This window comes from Saccopteryx bilineata, chromosome 1, assembly GCF_036850765.1.
Source record: "Saccopteryx bilineata isolate mSacBil1 chromosome 1, mSacBil1_pri_phased_curated, whole genome shotgun sequence".
Lineage (NCBI taxonomy): Eukaryota > Metazoa > Chordata > Mammalia > Chiroptera > Emballonuridae > Saccopteryx > Saccopteryx bilineata.
The window spans coordinates 365224919-365237948 of NC_089490.1; the positions used below are offsets into that span (position 1 = coordinate 365224919).

The 13030-nt window shown below is 38.4% G+C and overlaps 1 protein-coding gene across 2 annotated transcripts in view; it reads right to left on the minus strand.

Annotated features, from left to right (window-relative positions):
* The window catches only part of HPS5 (HPS5 biogenesis of lysosomal organelles complex 2 subunit 2), a 49115-nt gene that overhangs the window by 31413 nt on the left and 4672 nt on the right, over nt 1-13030 (minus strand). For both annotated transcript variants that reach the window (XR_010728091.1, XM_066251081.1), the window contains exons 2-8: nt 12276-12439; nt 9320-9430; nt 9083-9147; nt 8138-8330; nt 6957-7090; nt 2117-2329; nt 1728-1799 (exon numbers count right to left, since the gene is read on the minus strand). Coding sequence is in view for 1 of the 2 variants with exons in the window: in XM_066251081.1 (XP_066107178.1) it covers nt 1728-1799; nt 2117-2329; nt 6957-7090; nt 8138-8330; nt 9083-9147; nt 9320-9430; nt 12276-12383 (896 nt within the window). In the remaining variant the exon portion in view is untranslated. The remainder of the gene's footprint in view (nt 1-1727; nt 1800-2116; nt 2330-6956; nt 7091-8137; nt 8331-9082; nt 9148-9319; nt 9431-12275; nt 12440-13030) is intronic.

Consider the following 13030-nt stretch of genomic DNA (forward strand, 5'->3'; position numbering starts at 1 on the left):
CATATAGGTAGGAAATAATAAACAGAAACAAGAGCCCTCCTATTCATGGTTTCTCAAAAAAAAAAAATCTTTGTTGAATTCTTTAATTTAGCTATTATTTGAGAGCCTTCTAAGTGCCTAGCACTGCACCCATAGTAAAGGAGTTGACAATCTCATGCTGGGATGGTGATCTGTCGTAAGTGAAATAACAGTGATAATGAAGGAATGAACAAGGTGTGACAGTACACAGGAATAAGTGCCTACTCTAAGCTACATTAGGAGGCAGTGGCATTAATTATTGATTATGCTTAGCATAGAGGCAGAGCCAGACATGAAAGGCTTTGTTTGCTAGCGCAGAAACTGTGCGGGAGCTTTAAATAGCTTTAACTCAAAGGAATAATAACTCTACCAGGAGAGCAAAGCAAACTGGCCTCACCATTAGAAAACATACTTTTGGGTAAGGGACTTATAAATATTTATTGTCTATATATATACATATATATGCCAGGCACTATACCAAGGACTGAGAATAAAATAGTGAGCAAAACAAAACACCCTCACAGAGTTTACTGTCTAGCAGTAAAACAGGCATAAACAGTGCATTAATATAAAATTTTAAACTGTGATTAAGAGTCATAAAGAGTTTTTAGTATGCTTTACCTAATTATGTGCAAAAAACAGTGGTCTTTCTCCAGTAACTTCCGGATGCATTATGGATTTATGAAAGTGTTATATTGTCTACAACTTCTATGTACTTCATTGTAGTAGTGAGACATATACATATATTAGTTAGAAGCAGTTAGTTAACATTTCAAGAGAAGGTAGTTAGCCTTTGAAAAAAATCCAATCAGCAGTTTAACCAGCTCTAAATAACATTACCTGAATCTGCATTAGAGCTCTTACACTAAGGGATATTAGATGGGAAAAAAAGAACAAAGAAAATTTTTTTACAAAAAGTCAAAAGTAAAGGGATATTAGAAATTATTTTCCATTGTTGAAATAAGTAGAGTTCTCACCCCATTAAAATTAATAAAAATTTATTTATAAAAAAAAAAAGAAGAAAAAAGAAATAAGTACAGTTCAGTTCCAGGCACACAGATTGGCTAGAAATCGCAGGCAACCCCCATGCTTGCAGAACAATGTGTAAGAACTGGCAAGCCCAGCAGCTGACCGCCTTTAGTGGCACTGGGCATTGCCACTTAATAGTGCATTTCTGCAATATCAAACCTAACTAGAAGGCAACTGAAATCTTCTATTAAACATGGTTGGCTGAATCTACTCAGGCAGATCTTTTATGCAAGGTACCTGTCAGAGTACCTGCAGGACAAAGAGCTGAGATTTCACCAAGCTTACAAGAACAAATTCTACAACTACTTTTGTCCCTGCCTGCTCAGATACACACATATGTGCAGCAGACTTCAGATTGAGACTTGCTTTCACTGTAACATCCCACAAGGTAGGGGACATTATGAATGAATGAGTACCTACACCTCTTAGCTCTGTCAGAAGTTCTCTGGCAATTATAAAAGTCCAATTAATTTGGGTCAAAACAGAAAATGAAGCATATTTCTATGATCTTTTCATTCCTCTTATGTACAGAACACTTCATGTAACAGTCATGTCCTAATTTTCTAAAAATCATTTAGCACAAAAACAATCTTAAAAAGATAACTGCTCCTGAACAAGGAACAAAGAGAAAAACTTGTGTTCTTTATTTATATATAAAAAGATCAAATGAAGAAACTTACCTAAGATGCAAGAGTTTGGGGAAAGATAAAGACTGGGAGGACCCAACGGTATGATCATACTGAGGTTCTGACCTAAGAAGTAAAAACCTCTGTTAATGATTTCATCACATCATAAAAGTACGGGTTTCCCTACACAGGAAAATTTTTTGCCTCCAAACACACCCAAAAGTCTAACTTCATCTGCTCTTATTCAATCTGCTTTAAATCTCATAAAAAGATACTCATGAAAGACTTTCTGGTTTCTCTGAATCTTTTACTAGAAACCCTGCTTAAGTCTTAAAAAGCATAATAAAATCTTTAACGCATATAGACTATCAGAGACTTCAATGCAACCATCCGGTCTAAGTTCCTTAAATACTCCCTAGCAGCCATATAAATCATTACCTTACCTCAGAGTAATCACAGGGAGAGGTGGTGATGAGAGGAGTTTCTTAAACTGATGTGTACTTATAACTTCCCCATCAAAGTTCACTTCCCACATCCTAGAGCCAGGGCGAGCACAATATATTAGGGGTTGCTGGCCCGCAGAACATCTTCCAGGGAAGAAACAAGCTCCATATTCTCCATCTCTTTCCTTGTTTCCAATTTTCCAAAATTTTTCTCTAATACCCAAAAAAGAAGAGAAAGCATGTTTACCTACAAAAAGTCAAAAACAATGGCACTACAAATCAGCATGGCCATAGTATAGCCCTACCTCTAACATCCTTTTCTATTTATGTTAACAATATACTACTGGACAGAACAGAACAGAAAGATGAAAACAGAGTGCCAGTTCTGATTTGTATTAACTATTTCTGTGACAGCAAGCAAACCACTTCATATTAGTTTATTATCCACAGAATCAGGGGCTCAGAACTAATGAGTCCCTTTCAAATCTAAAAAATGAGTGCTACCAAGCCATTTCAAACACCATAAACCCTACTAATTGGTTCCCAAATCACCTTGTTCTTTGGCTACTCCATGGAACTAATAATCTACCTCTCCAGCCCTGTCTCCAAACCACAAACACCCAATAAACTCCACATTTTCTTCAAAATGCTAAGTCCTTCTGAAACTCTGTGTCTTAAAATATTGTTTCCTTATGATTACATGAGACAGACATATAAAAGGGCTTAGCCCACTGTCTGGGAACATGGATGGTGATGATGATGAGGATGTCTTTTCCTAAAAACTCATTTACTTACTTTTCATGACTTAGCTCCTTCATTCTCCCTCGGAGATTTCTCTGACTCCCATATGCTGAATCACATGCTTCCCATGTTATGTTTTCATAGTGCTTATCATGTTATACTTGGCAATTTTGTCTATTTGAACAAATAATGACTGTCTAAGAGAAAGGCCATCTCTTATTCCTCCTTAGTGGAATCCCCAGTACAGCATCTGGCCCATAGAAAGCACTCAATACAATGTAATGCTCTACACCAGTGGTAGTCAACCACTAGTAGGCGTTTCAGCTTTTATGGTGGGCGGTAGCGGAGCAACCAAAGTATAAACAAAAAGATAGATTTAACTACAGTAAGTTGTTTTATAAAGATTTATTCTGCCAAACAGTGAAAATCCGACATAAAGTACTTGGTAAGTAATTATTATTATATGCTTTAATTTGCTATAACTCTGCTTTATAAATTTTATAAAGAAAAGTTACTTCCCTACTTTATAAATCACCATTACTGTGAAACCGGTGTGCAGTTAGAAAATTTCACTACTAACAGATAGAAAAGTGGGTGGTAGGTATAAAAAGGTTGACTACCCCTGCTCTACACACTCAAACTCTTTTATTGGAGACTCTAGCTGGATAATTCACTGGATCAAGCATCCTCCTGGTGCATGAAGGTCATGGGTTTGATCCCCAGTCAGGGCACATATGAGAAGCAACCAATAAGTTGCTTCTAACAACTAAACGGAACTCTCTCTCTCTTGCAAATCAATGGAAAAATCAAACTCTTGTATTGGAGAATGACCTAATATGATCTCTAGTGTGAATGTACTATGTGACCTTAGATAATTCAATAAATATCCCTGTACTTATTTCCTTCATGAAATATAATATCAGCTATACTCTAAGAACATGAAAGTACTTTGAAGTATGCAATAAAGTTGTAATTTCATTACTTATGTTCCTTATTTTAAATGAAATATATTTCTTGCTTATTTTATATCCTCTGTGATGCTTAACAGGGTGCTAAAGATCCAGAGAGGTAGAATGGATGTTTGCTGAGTGAACAAATACGATCAACTCATTTGTTTGCTTATTAATCTTATTTTGTTTTCAAACAATGTAACAGGCACAAGGCTAAGTACTTTATACACATTATCTTAGTTAATCCTAAAAACTATCTCTACATTCCGGAAGAGGAAACTGATATTTGGCAAGGCTTAAAAAAGTGGCAGAGGCTCTGGTCAGTGGCTCAGCAGATAGTGTTGGCCCAGTGTATAGACACCCCAGGTTTGACCCCCAGTCAGGGCACACATGAGAAGCAACCATCTGTTTCTCTTTTCTTCCTTTTCCCCCTTATTTCTCTCTTCCTCTCCCACAGCCAGTGGCTTGATTGGTTTGAGCGTCGGCCCTAGGCACTAAGGATAGCTCAATTGGTCCAAGTTCGCCAGACTCAGGTGCTAAAAACAGCTCAGTACTCAAGCATCAACCCCAGACAGGTTGCCAGGTGGATCCTGGTCAGGGTGCATATGGGAGTCTGTCTCACTATCTCCCCACCTCTCACTTAAAAAAAAAAGTGGCAGAATCAGAAGTTGGGATCATATTGTCAGGCTCCATTCTCCAATTTCCCTCCACTATACCATAGCTCTGTTTGTTTCTGTTGTTCTGTTCCTTCCTGGGATCCATCTTATTCATTAACAATACTGACAGGAAGTAGACAGTGGCTGGTAGGAGAAGCAAATTTGTATCTATCACTTCTGTCAGTTTTTTTAAAAATGCTGTTTGTTAGGAAGAAATATAGATTGATACAAATAAAAAAAAATTTTACATAAAGAAGTTTTTAAAATTATGGTACTAACCATATCCCCCAAAGCTGATTCTAGAATACAGAAAGTGAGCATTTCTAAAATGTGTTATTTTAGCAGTGGGTTCTGTTATTCTTGTAACTCTAGCCACACCCCTACAAAATGGGAAAATAATGATTAGCAACTCTATTATAGAGGGAAAAATAAACTTCCACTTATTTATCCCTTAATTATTTTATTTTATTTTACTTTATTTTATTTTTGAGAGAAGCAGGGAGAAGGAGACAGGAGAGGGCTCCTGTATGTGCCCTGACTGGGAATTGAACTGAAACCTCCACACTCCAGGACGATGCTCCAATCAAGCAAGCTATCCAGCCAGGGCTTTATTTTTTATTCATTGACAGATTTTTAGAGAGGGAAAGAGGGGAGAGGGGAAGGAAGCATTCATTTATTGCTCCACTCAGTTATGCATTCATTGGTTGCTTCCTGTGTGTGCCTTGACCAGGGATAGAACCTTGTCCACAACCTTGTTGTTTAGGGACAACCCTCTTAACTAACTAAGCTAACTGGCCAGGGCCTTAAATCTTAAATGCTTTTTATATGTATAATTTCATCATATCCTCAAAACAACCCTAGGAAGGTATTTTTAGTTCAGTGTTCTGACCACTTGTTAGAATTTCAGCCAAACTTCTGAATTGGGTCATTTGGTAAACTTGAAAACCTACATATGAAAAATAGCTAAGAACTTTTTACCAAACATTTTATCAAAATCTCAAGGGTGGAGTTAGTGGCCAAAGGTCCAATATCAAAGTATGTGTTAGATGTAACTGAGGTAACTGGAAGGGCACACAATCAAGACAGAAAAGTTCTAAGGCTCTTCACAGCTAGGCCTTAGCTTTCCGGTCTAAAAAAATGAAAGGGTAATCTCCAGTTCCATAAGTCTAACTGAACTAGAGTCTGAAATAAGTCAGTATCAAAAGCATCATCCTTCCTACTAATTCCATGTAAACTGACCTTTTGTATCTCAAAGCCTTAGCTGTCAGCTGTCCAGCTAGGTTCTCTGATACCAGACAACTGCCATCTGCTGTAACTGGCCTCCTCTCCATGTGCCTTTCTCATTCCAAGAAAAAAAGCAAAGTACATCTCTCCCCATCCTTTTCTCTATCATCCCTGACAGTCAGCACACGTTTCTTCAATCCTTTTGAAATCAAGTTTCCTCCTTTCTTGAATAGCAGTCTCCTGAGATACATGAACCCCTGGAAATAAAGGTTTTTCAAGCCTGGATAATTCTAATGGAATCAATTTTCAAACCTTGATTTTCTATATGTACAATTTCTTAAAATGATCTGAAAAACCTACCTACTTAACTAGTGTGACACTAAGGCTGTCGTTCTCAGTGTAGTGCCAGTCTAACAACTTGATCTCCCACAACTCCCGTACTCAGCCAGATAGAGAGGTTCTAAAATATTTCGTTCTCACTTTTCCCCCAAAGGGCTGCTCCTTCCAGCTAGTATACCACTCTTCTGCACCTCGTCCTCCAAACTCCACCTAACAAAAATCTTTATCAAAATTACTGAAGCTAAAAAATTACTGAAGCTAGCTAGTGGATTCACGGGGGTCCCTAACACAATTCCCTGTTCTTTTGTGTATGTTCAAAATCCTCCCAAAAATATTTTTAAAATATGGAAGGTCCTAAGGAACATGGGATGGAGGGAGCCAGTGAAAATTTCCCTGCAGTGAGGATGGCATGGCTGAGGAGCCTCAGCACGCTGAGACACAATTTTCACATCAAGCTGCTCCCTATTCAGTTCTGGTATTTCAGTTACTGCTAATATTCTCCTTTGCCATCCAGTGGACCTTTGGCTCTATCCTTGAGATTTTGGTAGAATTTATCTGTCAGCTAAATTCTTAATTACACTTCACCTGATTTTATCCTTTAGTAAAATTCCATTAAATACACAACAAATTTAAACAGCAAATCCCATTCCAGAGGACTTCCTGATTCCCCATATTCAGGCAGGACTTTGTGTGGCCTTCCTTCATGGTACTTAGACCATGCTTCAGGCAGAGTTAATAGAATATTTGTCTTATCCACCCACTGGACTGTCTCAAAATACCCTTTCCTGTATTCTCTAACATCAGCTTGTACATGACTAGCTCCTTATCATTATCTGTATAATTAAATTGAAGGGTTTGGGCTAGAAGACTTCTAAGTCCCTTCCAGTCCTAAAATTCTGTATAGTTTATGACCACACTTGGTCAATATACCTCTCAGTGTCACACAAGAAGGATCGAGTGAGTGAAGATATAAGTAGTCTTCCATCCAAATAATCTAACTGGACAACACCGGAGTCAACTGTTGTTATTGTCTGAATGGGAAACATCACAAAGGTAGCAGCTGCCTAAAAGGGACATGACAGAGAAATGAAATTTATTTATGTTACATATACACATAATCTCTTCTTTGCCTTTTAAATGAAAATACCATGGATAGCAAAAAAAACTAAAAACTTTTAATGGGCCAAAATTTCATTTGCCTGGTGGGATATGAAAGTTATATGAAATAATTTTGTATACAACTGCAGAAGAGAATTAAGGCTCTGTAGACAATACTTCTCCACTTGGAGGAAAGACAAATTAGGGCTATACTGTGTGTCGGGTTCCAATTTTATTTTGGATCAAAAATATAAGAAATCAAGTGATAACTATGATGAGTCATCATGACCAAACCAGAAGAATATTTGGATATGTTAATTAAAATAAAGCAATTTAGCCAATGGCAGTTAGATCTTCCTCTTTTCTGCCAGGATCCTACACGGAAATAAGTCAATGAAAGACAAGTCCCCCACTTCCAACATAATAACCTTTGGAAGAGAGAGACAGTGCAAAGGAGGCGTAATGACAGACTGGAGCATTCTGGTAGGGTAACCTGAGACTCACACCCTACTCCAACAGTAACTGTGATGGGAAACCTGGGATCCTGCACAGCTGAGCACAATCCAGGAGGTGCCTTTAAGATTCCATTCATAATAAGTTACATATTTCCCAAAAAATATACCTAGATCCATGAATTTCTTCTACTCTTAGAAAAGGAGCCTGGGCAATAGGTGTCATTTCTTTTTGGCATTTTAGTCACACAACTTATAAATGGGCATCTTTCTTCATAGCCTAAAGAATACTTTAAGTTAGCCATGTAGGTCAATTATGGAGTACTATAATAGACAAAGTGCAAATTACTGAAGTTAGCTCACAGAAGCCATTCTGCAACAGTATCAACATAAGCAGGCTCCCCTCTGTACCACATACAAACAAGTCTCCTCAAAATCAATACTCTGGTCTCTAGACCAGTCCCCCATGAAATTCGGTAGATGAAAATTCTGTCCTTTATTTGAAATTCTGTGAAACATCTTTCATCTCACCCATACCCAAAGAACTGGACTGGTTCTCACCTTTGCTTGTTTAGAGGTGTTGAGTTTGATGGCTGAAACTTTTCCCATATGATCACCTACAAAAACTCTAAGAATCGCTGTATCCCAACAGAGAGCTGTAACTTTACGGCCTTTGTGTTCTGAAGACACATAAATTCGTTCTGGCTTTCCACGACGCTCTTGATTTAATTCCCAAACAACTACAAGACCTTGACTGCAAGAATTGAGTCACAGAAGCAAATTTTTGGCAATGGTGAAAATAGTACAATTTAATAGCATCACAGTATCAAATACATTAAAAATATATATATATATGTAAACTTACTCTGCAGAAAAGAGGAAATAGAAAGCTAAGGTATCCATTTCCTTGTATTAGTCTACCAATCCAGTATAATGGAACTTAGATGTTCTAAAATATCTCTTTTAAGGACACTGAAATGTCTCATGTTAGTATTTTCCACAAACACTAGGGGAACTGAATATCCATGCTGGTTTGCTGGAGACGGAGAGGTTTCCCAAGACCCAGGACTTTTCAGTGTTAAAAACTGACAGTCCTAAGCAAATTGGGATGGTTGGTCATCCTAATAAACACACATCTACATTTGTTCATTTAAAATGCATTTGGACAAGATCAGATATTTTCCGGGGTTTTTTGTTTGTTTTTTAAGGGAAGGGGGGTGTAAGTAGTGGGAAGCATCAACTCGTAGTAGTTGCTTCTCGTATGTGCCTTGACCAGACAAGCCCAGGGTTTTGAACCAGCAACATCAGTATTCCAGGTTGACGCTTTATCCACTGCGCCACCACAGGCCAGGCAAGGTCAGACAGCTTTTTTTGTTGTTTTTCTTAATAAATAAATTTTTATTAATTTTTAATGGGGTGACATCAATAAATCAGGGTACATATATTCAAAGAAAACATGTCCAGGTTATCTTGTCAAGATCAGATAGTTTTAAAACAGTTTCTCACCTGGTAGCTACAGCAACATAATCATCATCATGTGAACAACAGGCAACTTGAGAAATTGAACCTTCCTAGAAAACAAGAGGAAAATTTTAGGCAGCTTCTCAAAAATGGTCATTTTTTTACTTTCAAATCTCAAATTTAACATTTTTCTTTTACTTCAAATTATTATTTATTATGGAGAAATTGGCATTTATGAAAGATACTCTGAATAGCATATGACAGGGCTACCCTTAATCTTACCCTGTGTGAAAGAAAGAGCCTGTGCTTCCAGCCTTCCTTTTGAATGAGGTTGAGACCTCCTCCTGAACTGCCCAAAGCCAACCATTTCCGAGACACAGCTATGCTCGTGCACTAAAAACAAGTAAACAACAGACAAGCATGAGATCACCACAGTCATTTTTAATCAGATAAATGACCCACTGAGGTTCTGTGTACCGGGTTCCCCACACACACACCCTGCCCAGCTGGACACCACATAATGGCACTCATGCTCTCATTCTGGTATACTGATAAATACAGAAGAACATTTGGATTTAAATTGTTCACTGAATCTCAAAATGGCTGAATAGGCTCAATTATATAAATGAGTAATCTTCCCTTGGCAAAAGCCCATTACTAAACCATTCTTCTTTTGTGTAATTTAGCCTGGTCATACCAATCCTGACCACAATGATGGAGGATCAAGTAAGTCTCCCGGGCATAAAGCAACTACTTTAACCATTTGCTCATTTAAATTATTTCTTATTTGTTGGGTGATGAGTATGCAACATAATTGGATGACAAGATAGCCTGGACATGTTTTCTTTGAATATGTGTATCCTGATTTATTGATGTCATCCCATTAAAATTAATAAAAATTTATTTATTAAAAAAATTATTTATTTGTATAAACAGCAGAAAATACCCAAAGCTTTTAGAGCAAGTAAGACTGCAAAGGACACAGATGAAGGTCAATGTACTATGTCTCTACACTCTCAACCTGATGATTCCTCTCCTTATCCACCAGAGAAAGCAGTGGCCATGCAGCCCTGTGGTTAAAATTACTGGTTGGCTGACATCCACAACCCTCTTCAACCTTACTGTTTTCCACCATAGACGCTAGAAAACCTAAGCATTTACCTAGTTTCTCTTGCAGTTGTGAGGAGCCATGTGTCTTAAATTCATCTAATAAATTAAGATGGTGGGGTTCCTTAGAAAGCTCTATCTTCCCAGATAAAAGGCAAAGTCTAAAAAAAAGAAAGCCTTTACCCTTGGCCCCCTTTTCCTTGCATGAGATACTAATGAACACATCAAGACTGGAGATAGGACACTTGTAACTATCACTAAAAACTAACATATGGCCTGAACTGTGGTGGCCCAATGTATAAAGCGTTGACCTGGGCCTGACCAGACGGTGGTGCAGTGGATAGAGCGTCGGACTGGGATGCAGAAGACCCAAGTTCGAGACCTCGAGTTCGTCAGCTTGAGCACGGGCTCATCTGGTTTAAGCAAAAGCCCACCAGCTTGAACCCAAGGTCGCTGGCTCCAGCAAGGGGTTACTCAGTCTGCTGAAGGCCCGCAGTCAAGGCACATATGAGAAAGCAGTCAATGAACAACAGCAGGCATCCCCAAACTACGGCCCGCGGGCCGCATGCAGCCCCCTAAGGCCATTTATCCGGCCCCCCACCGCACTTCTGGAAGGGCCATCTCTTTCATTGGTGGTCAGTGAGAGGAGCACTGTATGTGGCGGCCCTCCAACGGTCTGAGGGACAGTGAACTGGCCCTCTGTGTAAAAAGTTTGGGGACCCCTGATACTAAGGTGTTGCAACATGCAATGAAAAACTAATGATTGATGCTTCTCATCTCTCTCCATTCCTGTCTGTCTGTCTCTGTCTCTCTCTCTGACTCACTCTCTGTCTCTGTAAAAAAAATAAATAAATAAAATTTTTTTTAAAAAAAAGCGTTGACCTGGAACGCTGAGGTCGCCGGTTTGAAACCCTGCACTTGTCTGGTCAAGACACATATGGGAGTTGATGCTTTCTGCTCCTGCCCCCTTTCTTTCTCTCTTTCTCTCTCTCTCTCTCACTTTCTCTCCTCTCTAAAATGAATTTTAAAAAATTTAAAAAAAAGAATAACTAAAAAAAACCCCTAACATATGGATGATGGCAAAACAGAAAGATGGAGAGCCTGGGTCCTCAGAAATATCACTGGGCTACAACACTAAACCCTGGAACACTAACCCCCAACAAGGTCAGTAACACCTTTAATGCTTAAGCCATTACTGGCAAGGTATTCTGTAACTTGCAGCTAAAAAAAAAAAAAGTCTGGTATCGACTCTCATAATTATTGCTCATATTACTCTGCCTATTATTTCTTATTCTCTCTTTGCTCAGAAGCAAAAATGGTACTTCGGGTCAGAACAATAGCAGAAAAATAAAATTATTTTGAAATTGGTTATGAGATGTGTTCTTCACCATGTCATCCCTGAGTTTATTAAACACACATACACAAACCCAAACTCTGGATTTGAGGGAGGCACATAGAGATAATAACTTTGCCAAAGAGCTAATAACTTCTGTTCTGTCCCCTAAAATGGAGTGTTCATCAAACTCCTTGCTTTGGAGTGAGCTTAGTTTAAGAGCAGAGGTTCACGTTGCTCAAAACTCATCTCTACTATCTTATTTTTAATCAAATACATTACTTTCTGAGAGAAAACAGAAATATTACTGAGAGGGGAAAAAACTCAGCAATCAATATCATGGTTTCCAAAAATGGGAAAGAATTCAAATGACAGCTAAAAGATAATTCAAGAAAAAGCTATGCATATGCTACATCTATGTTAGGCATTACTAGCACATGTCAGGTACTATCCAAATTTTCACAAAACATACAGAACTAGAGGGCAGAGGACACATGTAACAGGAGCACTCAAATGTATGAATATGAATGTAAATATAAATATGAAACCAATTCAAGCACCAAGAAATTCACTTTTAGCTTAACCAGTGGTGGTGCAATGGATAAAGTGCCTACCTGGAATGCTGAGGTCACTGGTTTGAAACCCCAGGCTTGCCCGGTCAAGGCTCACACAGGAAGCAACCACTATGAGTTGATGCTTCCCACATCTCTTCTCCCTCTCCCCACCTCCTCCTATCTAAAAATCAATGAAGTTTAAAAAAAAATAAGTACTCATTTAAAAAAAATAAAAGAAATTCACCTTTAGTCTGCTCGAGTCCAGCCTCAGGGCTGAAAGTAACGGATCCAGAGACTCAAACTCCGCAAGAACATGGGTGTAGGACTCCGGTATCACTGGCACAAAAGTCATGTAGCTAGAAAGTTGAAACTATGTTGGCTGATAGACACAGTATTTCTGAATTAAACCTGCAAAAATATAATTTAAGAATTTCACCACTCATTCGACATGCATTTAATGAGTATATGGAGAACCCAGGGAAACATGGAAAAGGGGCGAGGATCCCTACTCTGGACATGCTCGGTCGGCATCTGGTGGAAAGAAAACACGCGTGGGTAATACGCAAACATCACCTTGCACTGTCATCATTCCCTGACTCTGAACCACTCAGGGAATCTAGTCCAGATTCGCAAGACCCTCCATAATCCTATCCCACTCTATTTATCCAACAATGAGTAGGTAGAATGAACACTGCAGGATTTAAGAGGAAAATTGGTGAAATTCCTCTATGGTAAAATAGCAACCACTGCTGCATTTCTTCTGTCTTTAAGTTTCTCTCATTAAAGGGCACTTTTCCACAAAGGCCTCTTCTAAGTAGAAACCCTTATCGGCAAATTCAATGGTTATCAACCAACAATTTAATAGTACCAAAAGGAATGCACCTCTGGATCTCTTTCTCTTGCTTATCAGGGATTCAATAACTATCTGTTGAATGAATGAATGAATGAATGAATGCACCTACTAAGTAAATGAGGTGAACATAATTAGAACTTGAAAAG